Genomic DNA, 18,633 nt, shown 5'->3' with positions numbered 1-18,633 from the left:
TCATTGAAGCGGATCCTCTTACAACTACACAAGAAATTGCCAAAGAACTCAGTGTCAACTCAGTTCTATGATCATTTGGCATTTGAACCATATTGGAAAGGTGAAAAGAAAAGCTCGATACGTGGGTGCCTCATTAGCTGACCAAAAGTAAAATAATTCAGTGTTTTAAAATATCATCTCCTCTTATTCTTTGCAACAACAATGAACCATTTCTCAATTGGATTGTGGCATGCAACGAAAGTGGATTGTATATGACAATGGGTTATGACCAGCTCAGTGGTTGGACTGAGAAGAAGCTCCAAAGCACTTCCCAAAAGAAAACTTGCATGAAAAAAAGGTCATGGTCACTGTTTGATGGTCTGCTGCCCATCTGATCCACTGCAGCTTTCTGAATTCCACTGAAACCATTATATCTAAGAAGTATGCTCAGCAAATTGATGAGTTGCACTGAAAACTGCAGTGCCTGCAGCTGGCATTGGTCAACAGAAGGGCCTCATTCTTGATTACCATGCCCAACCACACGCCACAAAACCAGTGCTTCTAAAGTTGGGTGAATTGGGCACTCATCCACCGTATTCACCTGACCTCTTGCCAACCGACGACCACTTCTTCAAGTACCTTGACAACTTTATGCAGGGAAAGTGCTTCCACCACCAGCAGGATGCAGAAAATGCTTTTCAAGGATTTGTCTAATCCCAAAATATGGATTTTCATGCTTTCAGAAATAAACAGTTATTTCTCATTGGCAAAATGTGTTGATTGTAATGGTTCACATTTTGATTAATAAAGATGTGTTTGAGCCTAATTTAATGATTTAAAATTCACAGTCCAAAATTGTAATTATGTTTGCACCAATCTAATAACATTCAGTTCAGTTCAGTCACTCAGTCATGTCCGAGTCAGTGATGCCATCCAGCCATCTCATCCTCTGTCATCCCCTTCTCCTCCAGCCCCCAATCCCTCCCAGCATCAGAGTCTTTTCCAATGAGTCAACTCTTTGCATGAGGTGGCCAAAGTATTGGAGTTTCAGCCTCAGCATCAGTCCTTCCAGTGAATACCCAGGGCTGATCTCCTTCAGAATGGACTGATTGGACCTCCTTGCAGTCCAAGGGACTCTCAAGAGTCTTCTCCAACACCACAGTTCAAAAGCATCAATTCTTTGGCGCTCAGCTTTCTTCACAGTTCAACTCTCACATCCATACATGACCACTGGAAAAACTATAGCCTTAACTAGACGGACCTTTGTTGGCAAAGTTAATGTCTCTGCTTTTGAATATGCTATCTAGGTTGGTCATAACTTTCCTTCCAAGGAATAAGCATCTTTTAATTTCATGGCTGCAATCACCATCTGCAGTGATTTTGGAGCCCCCCCCAAAATAAAGTTTGACACTGTTTCCACTGTTTCCCCATCAATCTCCCATGAAGTGATGGGACCAGATGCCATGATCTTAGTTTTCTGAATGTTGAGCTTTAAGCCAACCTTTTTACTCTCCTCTTTCACTTTCATCAAGAGGCTTTTTAGTTCTTCTTCACTTTCTGCCAGTGGTGTCATCTGCATATCTGAGGTTATTGATATTTCTCCCAGCAATCTTGATTCCAGCTTGTGCTTCTTCCAGCCCAGAGTTTCTCATGATGTACTCTGCATAGAAGTTAAATAAGCAGGGTGACAATATATAGCCTTGACGTACTCCTTTTCCTATTTGGAACCAGTCTGTTGTTCTATGTCTAGTTCTAACTGTTGCTTCCTGACCTGTAAATAGGTTTCTCAAGAGGCAGGTCAGGTGGTCTGGTATTCCCATGTCTTTCAGAATTTTCCACAGTTTATTATGATCCACACAGTCAAAGGCTTTGACATAGTCAATAAAGCAGAAATAGATGTTTTTCTGGAACTCTTGCTTTTTGATCCAGCAGATGTTGGCAATTTGATCTCTGGTTCCTCTGCCTTTTCTAAAACCAGCTTGAACATCTGGAAGTTCACGGTTCATGTATTGCTGAAGCCTGGCTTGAAGAATTTTGAGCACTACTTTACTAGCGTGTGAGATGAGTGCAATTGTGCAGTAGTTTGAGCATTCTTTGGCATTGCCTTTCTTTGGGAATGGAATGAAACTGACCTTTTCCATTAGTATACATATTAATATGTCCAAAAAAGGTAGAAAGGAAAAGAAATACTTTTTTGAAAAAAAAAAAAAAAAGGTAGAAAGGAAAAGAAATACTTTTTTGAAAAAAAAAAAAAAAGTATTATTTTGGGTGTGTATGTGTGAGTGAAAATCAGTATTATATTTTACACTTTTACCTATTTTGTTGTTTTCCAGTCACTCAGTCTGTCCAACTCTTTGCAACCCCATGGTCTGCAGCACGCCAGGTTTCCCTGTCCTTCACCATCTCAAGGACCTTGCTCAAACTCATGTCCATTGAATCAGTGATGCCATCCAATCATCTCATCCTCTGTCATCCCCTTCTCCTCCTGCCTTCAATCTTTCCCACTTTCAGGGTTGTTTTTAATGATTTGGCTCTTCGAATCAGATGGCCAAAGCACTGGAGCTTCAGCTTCAGCATCAGTCCTTCCAATGTATATTCAGGATTGATTTCCTTTAGGACTGACTGGTTGGATCTCCTTGCAGTCCAAGGGACTCTCAAGAGTCTTCTCCAGCACCACAGTTCAAAAGCATCAATTCGTCAGTGCTCAGCGTTCTTTAGGGCCCAACACTCACATCCATACATGACTACTGGAATAACCATAACTTTGACTATATGGACCATTGTTGGCAAAGTAATGTCTCTGCTTTTTAATGTGCTGTCTAGGTTTGTCATAGCGTTTCTTCCAAGAACTAAACGTCTTTTAGTTTCATGACTGTAGTCACCATCTGCAGTAATTTTGGAGCCCAAGAAAATAAAGTCTGTTACTGTTTCCATTGTTTCCCCATGTATTTGCCATGATGTGATGGCTTTTACCTATAGTGACAGTTTTAAAGGCTGGTCACAGATAGTATTCTAACACATAGAAAAGCCTTCCAGAGTCAGAAATTTCACGTAAGTGTGCATATTTATGATTTTCATTTGCCATTATATCACCAGCTAGAAGCAGGGTGCCATTCACCAGGAAGAAGTTAGGTTTCTACTAAATATTGGAGAAAGGGACCTAAGGTCTCTTGAAAATTTAGGGTTTGGAGTTTATATTAATAAATGAATCAAGATAGTCTGCTCCATGATTTTCAGTAATTAATGTCTTTACTAATTACTTTCAAAATCTTTATCATACTTCTCTCTCATATGCCAAACAGGAATCTTAAAATAAATTACATTATCAAATTAAACAAATCTGTGGAGAATTGCTACTTTTGAAAATTTATTCAGAAATGTGGATGTCAAATCATTCACAACCTCCTCCAACCGGCTCATAAATATTATTTGTTTGTATCTCATCAGAAAGCAGTACTCAAATTAAAGACTAAATTCTATCATGATAGTTTTATTCTTCTGACTTTTTTATATGGATCAGTTGTAGATCTGAAAGAAGGTTGGCCTGGATGGAGGTAGTAAGTGGGATGTTACTGTGCGAGGCATGTGAGACCTGCTAAGGAATGTCAATTTTATTCTAGGAGTCATGGAAGTCACTGAATGATACGGGGGAAGGGAGATGGAATGCCATGAGCTAATGTATCTTTTAAAAGAACATTAATAAAACTATTCAATATGATATTGCAATGATTTATACACAATATGCATTTGGCAAAACCCATAGAACTATACAAAACAAAGTGTGAAACCTAAGTAAATTGTGGACTTTAGTTAATGAATATATATCATTATCAGTTCATCATTTGGAACAGATACAGCACAGCAATGCAAGATGTTAAATAATATGGGAAACCATGGGAAGAAGTAGAGGGAGGGGATACTTGAGAACTCTCTGTACTTCTGGTCAGTTTTTTTTTTTTTTAACCTAAAACTTCTCTAAGGAATAAAGTCTATTAATTAAGAGGAAAAAATGATCACTGTTTTTGGGTGGAGAATGAATTAAGGGGACCAATTAGAAAGCCAGCACAGTCCATTTTTAAAAATAGCTTCATTAGCATAGCTTCTTTCAGAAGTGTTTTGCTCTCAGAAATTCATTTTGACATCAAATATCCGAAGAATGAACTCTCTACATCAGAGGGAGGATGAGATGCTAAGAAAATAGGAGAAAAAAAATCACATTGCTATCCAACGGAATACAATTTAGAGACTAAATGTATTTCTGCACTACCTACTAATATTTTTTATACCTACTTTTGAATTTTTGTTCATTTCTATGTGCATCAAGTTTAAATATATTTAGAGAAAGATAATAAATGTGTTAGCATCTTCCAGGACCTAAAGTCTTTCAGAGAAATTTTATATTAATGTACTAAGGTAGGAATAAGTCAAAAGATATAGGATTTGGTAGGGAGTATGTGAGGAAATGCATTGCCAATATATAGAAAACAATAACATTGAAAGCTTTAAACTATCACATTAGTACAACATAACCAGAGGCTGAATTTATGTGGATGGCTCTATTTTCTGCTTGAGAATCCAGTAATTTGACAGAGAAAGATGACTGTCACACAGAAATACATTTATGCTGCATTAACCCACTCCAGTATTCTTGCCTGGAGAATCCCGTGGACAGAGGAACCTGGCAGGCCATGGTCCATGGGATTGCAGAGAGTCGGGCATGACTGAAGTAACTAAGCACAACTTAATATCTAATAATTTTTCATTTCCAGAGAGTAATAGGAATAGCTTTACAGTTGCATTGCTAGACCAATCTGCTTATAACTCACTTTTGATGATAAAAAATGGTCTTGATTTGGCCTCAGTTTCTCCAGTTAAGTAATTCTTGATTGTTAGGTTAAAAAAATTACAAATTGTGGGCAGACTGCATATTCTGATGGGAATGATCATCAGAATTTGATTTATCATTTGGTTGGAAATAAGGGCAAGAGAACACAAAGTTCTGGTCTTGAAAACTCTCTCAATGGCAGAACCAGAAATGTCAAGTTATTAATTGTGAAATGTCTTAATAACACTTGAAGTCTTATTGAAAAAGAATTAGGACTTGACACATGTGCCAGATTGCTAAACCAGAGGCATTCTTAAGAATGGTTGGAGTCTGGGGAGAATTCTTTCAGGGATTATTTATTAATTCAAATCTCCTTATGTGCTTTGTGCTCAGTAAGCACAAAACTGTGCTCTGTTACATTTTTGTTTGTTATAAAAAGAATAGTGGTTTCATGAATTTGTAAAAATTAAAACAAAATACTCTCTTATTTAAGAAAAGTAACCTCTACACCAATCTTGTACACATTAATAAGGAGCCAATGACAGTGCTCTCAGGTTCTGATTCCCATAATCCTTAGCTCTGAGAACAGAGCTTGACCTAGAAGATCACCAAGAGTAAGTCCTCCCCCAAGTTTAAATGACTCAATAAGACATGGCTAGGATGCGTGTCTCGGGACTTTTAATCAGCCATGCTTCCACTAGGCTCTGCCTTTGAATGGATAAAGAAAATCAGGATTTCAGAAATAAAACCCTGCAGCCAAATTTGTCTATACCTTGTGAGGATAAAGCATTTGAACTGAACTTAATCACTCATTGATTAAGATGAATCTATTTCTTTACCCAAAATACTTTAAAGTAATTAGGACTGATGATAAACTAAAAATAATAAAAATTAGAAAGAGACTGATTTCCTAAGTTGTTAATCCTTATATGAGAACTCTACTGCAAATAGAAGTACAGCTACTTATCCACTGTCACTTTCTTCTTAACATCTTCATCCTCCCAGAGCAAAAGACACAAAATAAAAATCAGCCTCTGAATCTATGATATTATTTGTCACATAAACTCCGTGTTTCTACATAACAAAATGTACCAGTTTCGTGATTCAGCACATTTCTTTGGCTTCTGACAAAATAAGAATGGTGCTGGAATGAATTGTGAAAGCTAAATAGAATTAAGGACTTAAAGGATGACATTACATCACCCTAGCTCTGCATTTACTTGACAGAAAACAAAGTTGTATTTCCCACACTTGCAGCCTAAACCAGTTTTATATGGCTGACTCCGCTGTAGTTATGCTTTTTGGTCAATGAAGGCAGTAAAGTTGCTAAAAGTATGTGTGGGACTTTAAATTTTTTATGTCACCATGTATGGAAACAGCAATTATATTCAAGCAGATGTCTAATCCTTGATCATAAATAGGATACTTTTGAAATAGAAGTCTATACCCTTATTTCAATTTTTTCAGCAGGCTTTTAGGCTTGATGAAGTGTATATATATATATATATTTTTTTTTTTTTTTTGTTAAGATAAGAATAATTAAAACGCACTATCCCACCACAAAGAAGGCAAAAATGACTCAGCATCCCTAAAATTAGACCTGGAACATATAGGATGCAGGGTTCTCTGTACCTTCTGTATCTTATAGAAGCACAAGGACTTTGGCTCCATTAGGCTGAGCCTATAGCTGATGTACAACTTACTGAGAGACTAAACCTCTGTAGGCCCGTTTTTAATTTGTATAATGGAACTTTATGCACCTACCTTACAGAGTTATTGTGAATATTGCATAAAATACTATGTGAGGAAGCATTTGTAAACTGTAAAATACTTTATAAGATATTACTGCCATGCAATAATTTACTGATTTATAATGAAACAATTTTTCAAAGAAATGCAATATATATTTTTGTTTACAAAAATTCTGTGAGATTAACATTCGTGTATGTTCATAGTAAATCTATGTAAAATTCTGCATGTATTTAGGATAAATTTATGCAGTATGACCTACAGACAAAATGTGAGTTTCAGTTATAATTGTAAAGCATGATTTATTGAATTTTTTGCCTAACTAGTGATAAAAATATAATCTAATTTAACTTTATGTTATGGTGTATATGATTTAAGTTTAGAGGCTATAAAGTGAATTTTAGTACAAATAATTTAATAATTTATATGCTAATTATAGTAATTAAAATGATTTAGTGTAAATAGCTCACAAATAATTATTCTCCAACTCTGACTAATTAGGAATGAGAAATTGATATTTCCACAGAAACAATGTTAAAAACAGGAGGAAGAAGAAGGGGAGTGTCCTGGACAAGCCTTCACAACTGCAGTTATGCAGTGATAGACTCAGAATATTGCGTGTTTGTAGCAGAAATAGGCAGTGAGGGGTTATAAATTTTGACATGAAAACAAATAATTTTAAAATTATATGACTTTTCTCCTAATGGAAGTGTGAGCAAGGTATGGAAATGGATCAGTAGTTGTGGTAATTCATTCTGTCTGGCGGTGGTCAGCCAAGCTTGTCAAAGAATACAATGTTTTGTGCAAAGTTTGGAAGAATAAACAGGTGTTTGCTCAGCATAGAAGCAGGAACCTAGCCTTCCAGGTGAATGGGCCAGCATATTCAAAGATTGAGGAGCATGGCACAGCATGGTGCCTTAGGGAAACAAGCAATAACCTAGTGTACTGGAACATAATGTGTTGAAAGTTTGGAGGGAGATTGAGTGACTTGAATAGATAGTTTCAGAGGCAGATCCTGAACATTTTAAAATACTGAACTGGTCTCATCTTGTTGAGGATGAGAAACCAAAGAAGAGTATTGACCAAGGGGTGTCCTGATTGATTGTTTTAAGAAAACCATGTTGATGATATTATGCTTCAGAGGCAGCTGGCTTTGTCATGTTTCCCTGGCACTGTTTTACTTTATAGGTCAATGGCAACTCTGAATATTAGAGAACACAATATATTTATTAACATACATTAGAATAAAAACAAGGAATATTTAAGAGACATTGGTCTTGTGTTTCCCAAACTTCCCTTGCTTATGTGATACCATCATAATTTTTAATCTAATTTATTAAATATTTTAATGGATTCATTTTTCATAACTCCATAAAAGAAAACATATGATGTCTCCAAACAGTAATATTTGTTAAATTATAGGTTTAGCCATTGCTTAAATATTACATATTATTATAAATCCAACTGTTAAAAGAAAAATGCATCTAGGTGCCACCTTTAGGAAACATGAGTCCAGTCCATCTGATATCATCATCTTACAGGTGAGGAACTGGTGTAAATCAAGTAAATCAAATGTTGTCCCTAAGTCACCTGTGTGAGCTGACTACATCCCAAACATAGTTCTCGGTGTTGGAGTGACAGCACTAGCAAAATAAAATCACTGCCCTCAGAAACTTACATTCTAGTGATGGACATAGACAATAAATACATAAAGACTAGGTAATGTGAAGACCTGAGGAAAAGAAAGGGAAGCTGGAGTAGAGAAGTAGAGAATGATGACTCAGGTGGTCAGAGTGTACTGATGCAGCAAGTTGTGGGTGATCTGAGGATGCAGCTGTCCAGGTAAAAAGAAAAACAGAAGTAGAGGCACCTGAGGACGTAGAGGAAGAAGCAGAGGCCTGACATGCTTGAGGAAGAGCCAAGAAAGGCTAGTGCTGGTACCATGGAAGCCTGGTGCTTAGGACCATCACCCCTCCCCTGCTGCGCCATCAGGCTACCCCCTTTCTCTGTTTGCACGGACTGATTAGTACACACCCGTTCCAGCCCACTGCCTGTTTTATTGGAATGCCACCATGCTCATGACCTATGAGTGCTTTTGTGCCGCAACAGCAGAGTTGAGTGTTGTGACGAAGACCGTGTGACGCACAGAGAATCTAAATTATTTATCATCTGGCACTTTACAGAAAATGTTTCCTGAGCCCTCCTCTATATCATGCTCTTGTTGTGGTCGTTGTTGTCAAGTGTAGACATCACAGAATAGAGTGCTTTGTACATCTTTATAAAAATGAAATACGAATCATCCCTGTCAAAATCTAGTTTATACTTGTAGAGAATCTGATTTCATTTTTTCAACTTGAGTTATATACCAGTGGAAACTTTTTAATATATTCAAGTGTGATCATTTTACTTAATAATGAATTGGGAGAATAAGGTAATCTGTCATTACATAAAGATAGGAGTGAAGAATAACCACAGTTTGCATTACACTGGTGGTTTCCTCTTGTTAGTATTCAAATTATATTCTTTCTAAACTACATCTGAAAGAGGCTGGTGATGTATCCTGTCAGGAGTTGGCGTTGCATTGTTGGGTAATGAATAGGATTTTTAAAATATCCTCATGGACAATGTGGCCCAGAGCTAAAATCTCTTTGGAACTAATTACCTTCTCAAATCACAGGGTCCTAAGACCATTCCTAACCTTATAGGAAAGAAATGCTGTGCTGAGTTTACCTGGGGCTTCCTTGTTCACTTAGAATGCTTGTGGTTCTGGTGACAGTATTTTTGTCTTTGGTGTAAAGTTCATGGAAGGTGCCTCATATTCTTGTCCCTATCAAATATTTCTCTCTAGAAAGGAAAAATAAGCAAAAAGAAAACAACCACAAAAAATAAGACTAGAGAATATAGGGCTAGAAAATACATGGGCAATCTTTACAAGATTCAGTGTGGATCTGACCGAACTCAGGTCAGATGAAGAATTGAAGTAGTATCTAGTGAAGAAGGAAGATGAGAAAGCTGAATTTTTCAAATATTTCTGACATAGGATTATCTGTAACCAATTTTAGTCTCATAATCTACAACTGCTGGGTCAGTGTCTCTCAGATCCTTGCCTGCCAGCCAGCCCTCCCCCTCTTCCTCCTTCGCCTCCTCTTTGTTCTCTTCCCTGCTCCTCCCTCCCTCCTTCCCTCTCTCCTCCCCCTCTCTCTGTGCCCCATTATCAACAGGTCGTGCTTAGCAGTTGGGAAAAAAATCTGGAAGTCTTCTGGCCACAAAGAATATAGTTTAATGACTATAAATATAGAGTTACAGGAGAAAACTTTGGAAAACATAAAAAAGCAAAACAAACAAACAAATTCCATCTCTGTATCTATTTAAAATTTGTAATCATTCTCTACTTACAATTTTGTCCTGCTTTTCTCAGCTAACAATGAAAAAATGTATATTTCTCTATGTGATTACACAGTCTTCTGAAACCTGTGATCATCAAACAGCATGAACTATAGTTTATTTAGCCTCCCATTGAGGGATTTTTGTTTCCAGTTTTTCTGTATTATAAAAAATGTTGCAGTGAACACCTTTGTGTGCTCACATCTCTGTTGATTCCTTAAGAATAAAGGCATAGGAGTGTTACAGCTGCATAGAAGTAAGGGTATGCATATTATTAAGGTCATCATTACATATTATTCTGGAGCTAACTCCTGAAGACTGTCAAAGGGACTTCTCCATCTAGTGTTTAATGCTAACGTTCAGTCTGATGATTCATTTGCATTTTGCTTATTGTAATGTTTACTCAGTTGAAAGTCACTTAGTAATTTGTTACCTACTGTCTCCAGAGAAACCTTGGTAAGTGAGAGACCAGAAGATGGGGGAGTTTGAAAGATCCATCCTGGAAATTGCAGAAAGGCAGGGAGAAAGCTGTGGACCTGATCCTGATCAGAGATAGAAATAAGTTACCCAGTTCACACTGTGACTGCCCCCGTAACACATAGCAGGCACTTTGACAGGAGATTGTGGGAAAATGAAGCTCAAAGTGCCACTGTCCTCACAGGTACTCAGCCCACAGAGTTGATAACAAACACACCTCTCAGCTCTGAATTCCATCTGCAAGAAGAGATAAGTCCTTTGGAGATGAAGTGTTTGCATACTCACTTTTTAAAAAATATTTTTGCCTTGATGAAAGTTGAACTCTCTTCTTCCCGGTTTGTGCACTTATCTAGCTAAGAAATACTGTTATCTAAAAAACTTACTCTTGGAAGATATTTGAAAGAGTTCTTTTGTGTTGTGTGAGCAAGACCTTCTAAGTTGCCTTCACCTCCGCCCCACCCACCCCCAGATAAGCACAGCACAAAGCCGCTGCTTGCCGCCTGCATCCATGTGCTGTAACAGTCCCAGCTCATCTTTTTTTAATAGGGAAACGGGGGAGTGGAGGTTTCTAGTCACACAGTTACAGTTGTGGAGGAGGGGCTGCAGGGTAAGACGTGTGATCAGTTTTAGTATTATTATTATTTATTGACATTTCAGAAGTTGTGGAACATCGCTGATAAACCCCAACTTTATTCTCCTTGGGCTCACATTCAGGGACTCAGCTATTCTTTTGAAACATTCAAAGTTTTTAGCAGTTCCTCTTTAAAGAAATGCTATCATTCCATCCTTTGGGGAGGAATGAACAATGCTGCTTGTGTGTTCAAACCACTTGGAACATTAATATACTGTTTCTTTAGAAGGATTTGCTTTCCAAAGTTGAACTTTTCAGAACTCAGAACACCTTATCACACTTTCACAAGGCTTCTCTCTGAAAATGGAAAAAGGAAAGGGGGGAGAGCCTGTCAGGACTTGTGCCAGTTAAATCCGATCTCTCCGGGGATTTGTTTTTCTTCTGGCGTCAGATTAGATGTTCAAATCAAGCAGTGTTTGAGGGCTGCAAGGGAATGTCCATGGGATTCTTAGTGAGGCTAATCCCAAAGCAGCACATTCCAAGGGGCTAATCTACCCAAGTTCATTGCTTACTTGAAACGTCTCTTGGGGGAAGAGCCCGGCAAGTGACTTTTTTTCCGGTGGGCGGTCATAAGAGCATTATTAACGGGATGACCAACCCCAGATGCAGCAAAATGAAAGCAACAGGAGCTGCTCGTGGGACTGCCTTTGCCACCACTCAGAGTCAGTGCTCAGGTAAAATTATTTCAGCTCATTTTCTTCTTGTTCAACTTTCCAGTATTGGATCTGGGCATCTAGAGGAAGACCCAGGGAATGCCAGGGAGATGTTGAGGAAAAGCAAAAGGTAAAAATGAACACAGGCGTTCAGTACCTTGGAGTCTCTGGTATTTTGTTCTGATTAGGGCAGAGTGTAAATTTTAAACCTGAGAGTCTCAAAATGAGGAACGTAGTAAAATTTTGCTCATAATTTGTTCCTAAGAAGTTAGTGAACTCTTTTTTCTTTTTCTTGTCTAATGTGCAATTATTGGTCTGGGTTGGTGTCCTTCTGTGAAATTGCTCTGCCAACGGGGGCAACTGCAATAGCAGTTTCCGAGGCTTTCTGGAGGCAGATTTAGATATTATTCCTGGCTGGAGAAGGTCTTAACTCTATAGTGAGTGGGGAGTAGATGGTAAGAAGAGTGATGGAAGTTTGAGGGACTAATGTTTATAGCAGAGTCTTTGTGAAAAACAGTTGAAACTGGTTAAATGAAACAACTTAATTTTTTTTCTTTATTTGCTTCCTATCATTTTGATGCTTTATTTATTGTACAATTGACTTTCAAAATTCATATGTACGTTATTCTTTGAGGGTAATATACTTTGTTTGAAATGTGAATGTCCTTATTTTTATTTTGAAAAAAATGTCTTTTAATTATTAGCCTTTGAAAAACACTTCCTTATTATACATCACACATGACTGATAATACAGAAAGACAAGAAAGAAAATAGCCCTTCACAAACTCAGCCATGGTCTTGTGACCATTCTACCTTTAAAAAAGTGATTTCTAAGGGCTGATAGAAGTCACCTTTTCTAAGAGTACAAGAGTCCTCCAAAGCATGTTTTAAAAGAAAAGATTTTCAGGCAAACTGTTGAAGTTTTGCGTTAGAAGAGAATTAGGGTCAACTAGAAATATGGCATGTCCAAACTGTTTTATGCTTTCTAACATCAAGGATAGCCATTCTAACCCAACTTAGTTGGATGTTGCAGCCAAGTATAAAGCTTCACAAAGAGTAGTTCAAAGCCTTTGAACAAAGGAAAAGGGAATTAGTTTAGAGGACAAGTTAAATCATGATTATACACCAAATATGCCAGGAAAATGATTTTAAAAGTCTAATATCCATCTACATTGAAGACTGAATAAAAGCATAGTAAAGTAAAGCCCACAGTAAAGCATAGTAAATTTCTCCCATTTAGTACATGGTGTTTGGTAGAATTCCTAATTTGTGTGTTATACATGTACTCTTTCTGTTATATATTATGTTTTCTTTCTCAAAAATAGAATCCAATTCAATTATGAATGATGGAAAAAAATTTTTTTACATTTCCTTTCCCCCCTCCCAATTTTCTATGCCTTTGTAAGAGAAATTGTTAGTTTGGTAATAATAAGAAGTAGAAACTGATCCTTAATCCCTTGGCTGACAATGAGGTAACTTTTCACCTTTGGGAAGGTAATTAAGTTGCTAAACCGCTTGCAAGTCAAATTACTTAAAGACCAACAAACAAGTTAGCAATCCATATGCAATCAGTCTTACTACACGCCGTCCATAAAGCTTCTAGGGCCTTCCATGTTGGAACCAGGATCTGTAAGTGAGAGAAATAATGGAGGTGCCCTTGAAAGTCTCAAGTTGGGAGTCCTGTGTGATTACATTTCATTGTTGTAGCCATTATAATGATACCCCCTTCTTTTACTTTTCTCATGTTCTTGTGTCTGCCTAATGTCCCACCTCAATCCTTGACCTCAGGGTGAGAGGAAGAGAGAGTAGAGTGTTGATTGCTTCATTTGTGGGAATTGGAAGGAGGAAATAAGTAGGGGAAAGGCGCAAGTGTGAACTGGTTCTCAGACATGCCTCTCCAAGGGCATTCCCAGGCCTGCCCAAATCTAGGGTATTTTAATACCAATAACGTCTAATTTGGAGAGACAGTTGAGCAGAGTGGGTAAGAGTATGAACTCTGGAGTCAGACAGCTCAAGTTCAAAGTCTGTCTTCTAATTTGCTACATCTCACACAGACACGACCTAATAGTAGTAATTCCTCCATGGGGTTCTTATAAGGCTCCATGGAGATAATACATATAAGGCACAATTCCAGGCACATGCTAAATCCCAAATAAAAGTTAGGCATTGTTATTAACTACTGAGCACCTACGAAGGGCCAGATGCTTACCCTGAATCATCTACTTTGATTAATACAATTTTCCAAAGTAGCTATGATTATCCTCGTGTTATAGAAAAGGCTCAGAGAAGTTAAATACATATCTAGATACCTTGTCTATAGACAGTCAGGCCTTCTGGGAGCATATCATCTCCAGTGTGACATAAAGGCAATTTAGGTCAGATCTGCTATGGCAATTTAATAGTGTTTCTCACTTAAACCTTTATCTGAACTTTTAGTACCAGACCAGCGTAAGACTGGTTCCTCTTCTTGAAGTGAAAACTTGCTACCTAAATAATGATAACAACTCTATGTTTCAGGCATTATGGTTGTGCCCATTTTTATAAATGAGGAAAACTGAGGATCAGAGAAATTATATGACTTTGTTGAAGCTACAGTCTCATTCATACCACTTTTCTAACTGCAGACATCATTCTCTACCCATCATACTGCCATTCCTACTTTCTCTCAAAGAGTATTGATCAGCACTCCCTGAAATTCCCAGATGCTTTCCCAAAAGATCCTTCTGAATGCCTGCCAAAGTGGGCCCCCCAAAAGTGAAAGTATGCTCTCCCTTTTCTGCTCCCCAAGGTGTACGGAAAGTTGGTTTCAGATGTCCAGAGAGGAATATTTTTACCATCTATCTGCCAAGAGATATTATCAAAGAAAGTATTCAGTTTCTAGGAAAAAATCACAGGCTATGAATAGTTTAACTTACAGGCTTTATATGAAGATAAAGACTGGTTATCTATGCTGCTAAGCTTATTTCTGCTGCAAAGATGTAGCCACTAGTTTTCCCTACATTTTTTAGAAGAAAAACTTTGAGAATAGACACTGAATCTTTCTCCATGCCAAAATGACAAACAGAACTGCAAATGTTACCTTTGTGGTATGACAGTGCAGAGGGCCACCTGGACTCAGGATCTCTGCGGCAGAGCGGCTGCTCCTTTACTTATGGACAATGCATAAGCACTTAGAAATTATGCGACCTGATTGTAACCATGACTGGAACAGGATGCTGGTCCTTTGTACCCCTCAAGCATCCCCTGTGTTGCTACTTTCAAAATGTGCTTTGTTATGCATCTAAGACAACTCCTGCCTTCAGCGCCACGTGCTCACATAGACTCCACTGTGAAAGAGGACAGAGATGCAGTATTAAGGGGCTGAGGACAAAGACCTTAGCACAACTTATACAGCCATTTGGGTTCTTAGAAGAGTTAGTATCAGTTATAGCCAACAAAGCAGGGACTTGAAACAGTCAACGTTGGTCATTGAGACAGGCCAAGTAAACAGCTTGTTTGTACTTGGGCCCTGTATGTATTTTTTTAACTTTTTACTTTATATTGGAATATAGTTAATTAGGGCTTCCCTCTTAACTCAGCTGATAAAGAATTTGGCTGCAATGCAGGAGACCCCTGTTCATTTCCTTGGTCAGGAAGATCCCCTGGAGAAGGATAGGCTACCACTCCAGTATTCTTGGGCTTCCCTGGTGGCTCAGCTGGTTAAGAATCTGCTTGCAGTGCAGGAGACCTGGGTTCGATCCCTGGATTGGGAAGATCCCCTGGAGAAGGCAAAGGCTACCCACTCCAATACCAGGCCTGAAGAATTCCAGGGACTGTATAGTCCATGGGGTCCAAAGAGTCAGACACGACTGAGTGACTTTCACTTTACAGTTAATTAACAATGTTGTGTTAATTTCAGGTATACAACAAATTGATTCAGTTATAGATATACATGTATCTATTCTTTTTTCTAATGTTTTTCCCAGTTAGGTTGTTACAGAATATTGAGCAGAGTTTCCTGTGCTCTACACAGGAAAGTAGGTCCTTGTTTGTGATCCATTTTAAATATATTAATTGTAATGTGTATATTTCAATCCCAAACTCTCTGTATATTTTTAAAGTAGGAATTTTGTTCTGATCCTGGGTTAGATGGAAGATGGCACCATGTGAAATAACATTACATGTTACTCTACCAACTTCTATCTTAACCACTCGCTTAGAGAAGGAATCTTCTGAGTAGTTTACTAGATTTCATAGGAGACTCCTATACTGTTTCAAATGCTGGTAAAGAAAGGGGTTAAAGGATGAAGGATGGACACTGTTTTGGAACAAAGATGGTACAGTTTGTTGGAACTTGCTTTATCCTCTGGAAACCTAATCTCAGTAGGCAGGCTGCTGTGTGGACAGTCCCAACAATGTTCATTCTAAGAAACTGTATTTCGTGTGCTGAAAGGCATGTGAGATGCCAAAAAATGTGGCATCTACTTTCCTTCCAAAGGCATTACCTGTGATATTTCGGACTGTGATTAAGACATTTATCTTCCTTATATTTCAATCTCCTTTTTCCCCTTCCATATTCAAGCACTGATAATTTGGATTTTAGTAAAAGCCTGGTGATGGATTAGGACTTGAATTATGTAATTTCCTCACCATTTTTCTTTCTTTCTATAAAGAAAATCTAATGAAAGTGTCAGCCATGAAAACTTTATGATTATTTAGGTATATTTCTTCCTTCCACTAATACTTGTTATCTAAAGGGTTACAAACATACTGCTCTATAGCTTTCATTTTCTCTGTAAATAGCATTATTTTTCTGTTCTTAAGAAGTCATTATGAACTTGAGCATTTTTTATTATGGTCATTTTCCTTTAACTCTCATATTATTATGTTAAAAAATCTAATCAGCAGATTCTGATAGTAAGGGATTTTGTTATATACAGCATTTATGTGTGAAGTAACAACAATTTCAATTCAGTTTATGATATTAGTCTGTTAAGTGTTTATGGAATTTTGCTTTCTAGTCAAAAATACTTAAAGGCTGTATTCCCCTTTCCTCTTCCTTTTTTTCAGGCTCAGAAGTCCTGGATAGAAAGAGCCTTTTATAAAAGAGAATGTGTTCATATCATCCCCAGCACCAAAGACCCCCATAGGTAAGCTTGCTGTCTTTATAATGTAGCAAGAACTTGAAGTAGCAGTTATGGGAACAAAACTATGATAGCAGTCACTATCCATTGCAAGAGATTTCATTGTTACTGAATATCTTTGAAACAATCTTATATATACACACCATGTAATATGCCATGCCTGTAGTTAATTCTTTGAGAGCCTGTACAAAATAACAGTACACCCTCAGGAAGGGAATTCATCATTGTAAGAATGGATTTTATATTTATACATACATATATATATATATATATATATACACACCAGTTCAGTGCAGTTCAGTTCAGTCTCTCATATACATATATATATATATTTATATATATTTTGTGTGGTTTCCCTTTCCAGCATTTCATCAAAATGGGTAGTTTTTACCAACATGCTCAGCTACAGTGAAAAAAAGAGACTTTTTTTTAAAGAGACTTTTAAATGAGATACTCCTAGCAGATTACTGATTAGACTGCAGACCTTCAGATTTCTATTCAAGAACATTTTTAAAATTCTACTTACTTCCTGATGATCAAAAGTATAGAAAGTGTGAAGCATTTGGGATAAAGTAATATATGCATATCTGGAAGTGCCTTTATGAAAAGACAATATAATGAAGTAGTTTAAAATATAGACTCTGGAATCATATAAACCAGCTTTTCAACCTTTAATACCTTTAAAATTATAATACTGTACCTGTACAATGAATGTCACATTGTTTGTATTTAATAAATGGTAACAACATATCAGTATTATTGCTAATAGTCATAGTAATGCTAGTAGCTAAGTACAAGCAAAGTTTTCATGATGTAAGGAACAAATTTTGTTTTCAGATATCTTGTGAATATTTTTTTCTTGTTTCTTCAAGAAAACTTAAGTTGCAAATTTTTATTCTCAGAATTGGATATTTGACAATGAGTGTGAATTGGGAAAAGACAGGTTCTTACTCACATATGATTGAGAGTCCTTATTTAAATGTGCCTGTTAAAATTCTCCCCTTAAAGCTGCTCAGTGGCCTTTGTGCAAGATTTAATAGATGGGAGGAGTGAGAAGGAGAAAAATTTACAGGGCTTTCATTCTTAGGTTCCAGTCCTGAACAATACGGCTGGTATGAAAGGGGGTTGGTTCAGAAAGATGGGAGGTACATTACAGCTAGAGCAAAATGAGGAAGGGCAGGAGAAGAAGTGTATTAATTTGTCAAGTAAATCCTGAGTTCACCATTTGTCAGATATGCACATATGGTTTCCACCTGAAAACTGACTTGCTGGCTTGCTACAGTTTGTAGATTTCTCCAGCAGATTGCCTTAAGTGTATATTCCAGTTGTCACTAATACAAGGGGTTCACTTTGACCTCTTACATTATAGGTGTTGCTGTGGGCGTCTAATAGGCCAGCATGTTGGCCTCACTCCCAGTATCTCGGTTCTTCAGAATGAGAAAAATGAAAGTCGCCTCTCTCGAAATGACATCCAGTCTGAGAAGTGGTCCATCAGCAAGCACACTCAACTCAGCCCCACCGATGCTTTTGGGACCATTGAGTTCCAAGGAGGCGGCCATTCCAACAAAGCCATGGTAATCAGAACACTAATTCACTTCTCAAGTTCTCTTTCAATTCCTTCAAAGGAGTGGTGAAGACCTGAGAATTTAGTCTTTGGGCTAAATCTCAACTTTGCCAGTTCCTTGCTGGGTGACCAGCTCTAATTATGTTTCTGCTATGCATCTCTGCTCTTCCTTTATCTAATGGGGGAAAGAAGACCTTACTTTCAGGATTTTTAGAATAATTAGTATGAGATCAGACCTAGTGACTATT

General features: G+C 37.5%; 1 protein-coding gene across 7 annotated transcripts in view; it reads left to right on the top strand.

Annotated features, from left to right (window-relative positions):
* TRPM3 (transient receptor potential cation channel subfamily M member 3) overlaps positions 1-18,633 on the top strand; it is a 614,509-nt gene that overhangs the window by 291,342 nt on the left and 304,534 nt on the right. For 6 of the 7 annotated variants that reach the window (XM_040251699.1, XM_040251668.1, XM_040251610.1 and 3 more), the window contains exons 2-3: positions 16,748-16,827; positions 18,191-18,395. In XM_040251699.1, the coding sequence (XP_040107633.1) occupies positions 16,748-16,827; positions 18,191-18,395 (285 nt within the window). Of the gene's footprint in view, positions 1-9,791; positions 11,720-16,747; positions 16,828-18,190; positions 18,396-18,633 lie in introns of those variants that run through there. The other variant, XM_040251728.1, reaches the window with a different exon arrangement.

Source organism: Oryx dammah, unplaced genomic scaffold (genome assembly GCF_014754425.2).
Source record: "Oryx dammah isolate SB20612 unplaced genomic scaffold, SCBI_Odam_1.1 HiC_scaffold_1, whole genome shotgun sequence".
Lineage (NCBI taxonomy): Eukaryota > Metazoa > Chordata > Mammalia > Artiodactyla > Bovidae > Oryx > Oryx dammah.
Note: the sequence above shows the minus strand (reverse complement) of the source record. Positions and strands in the feature narration are given on the sequence as shown.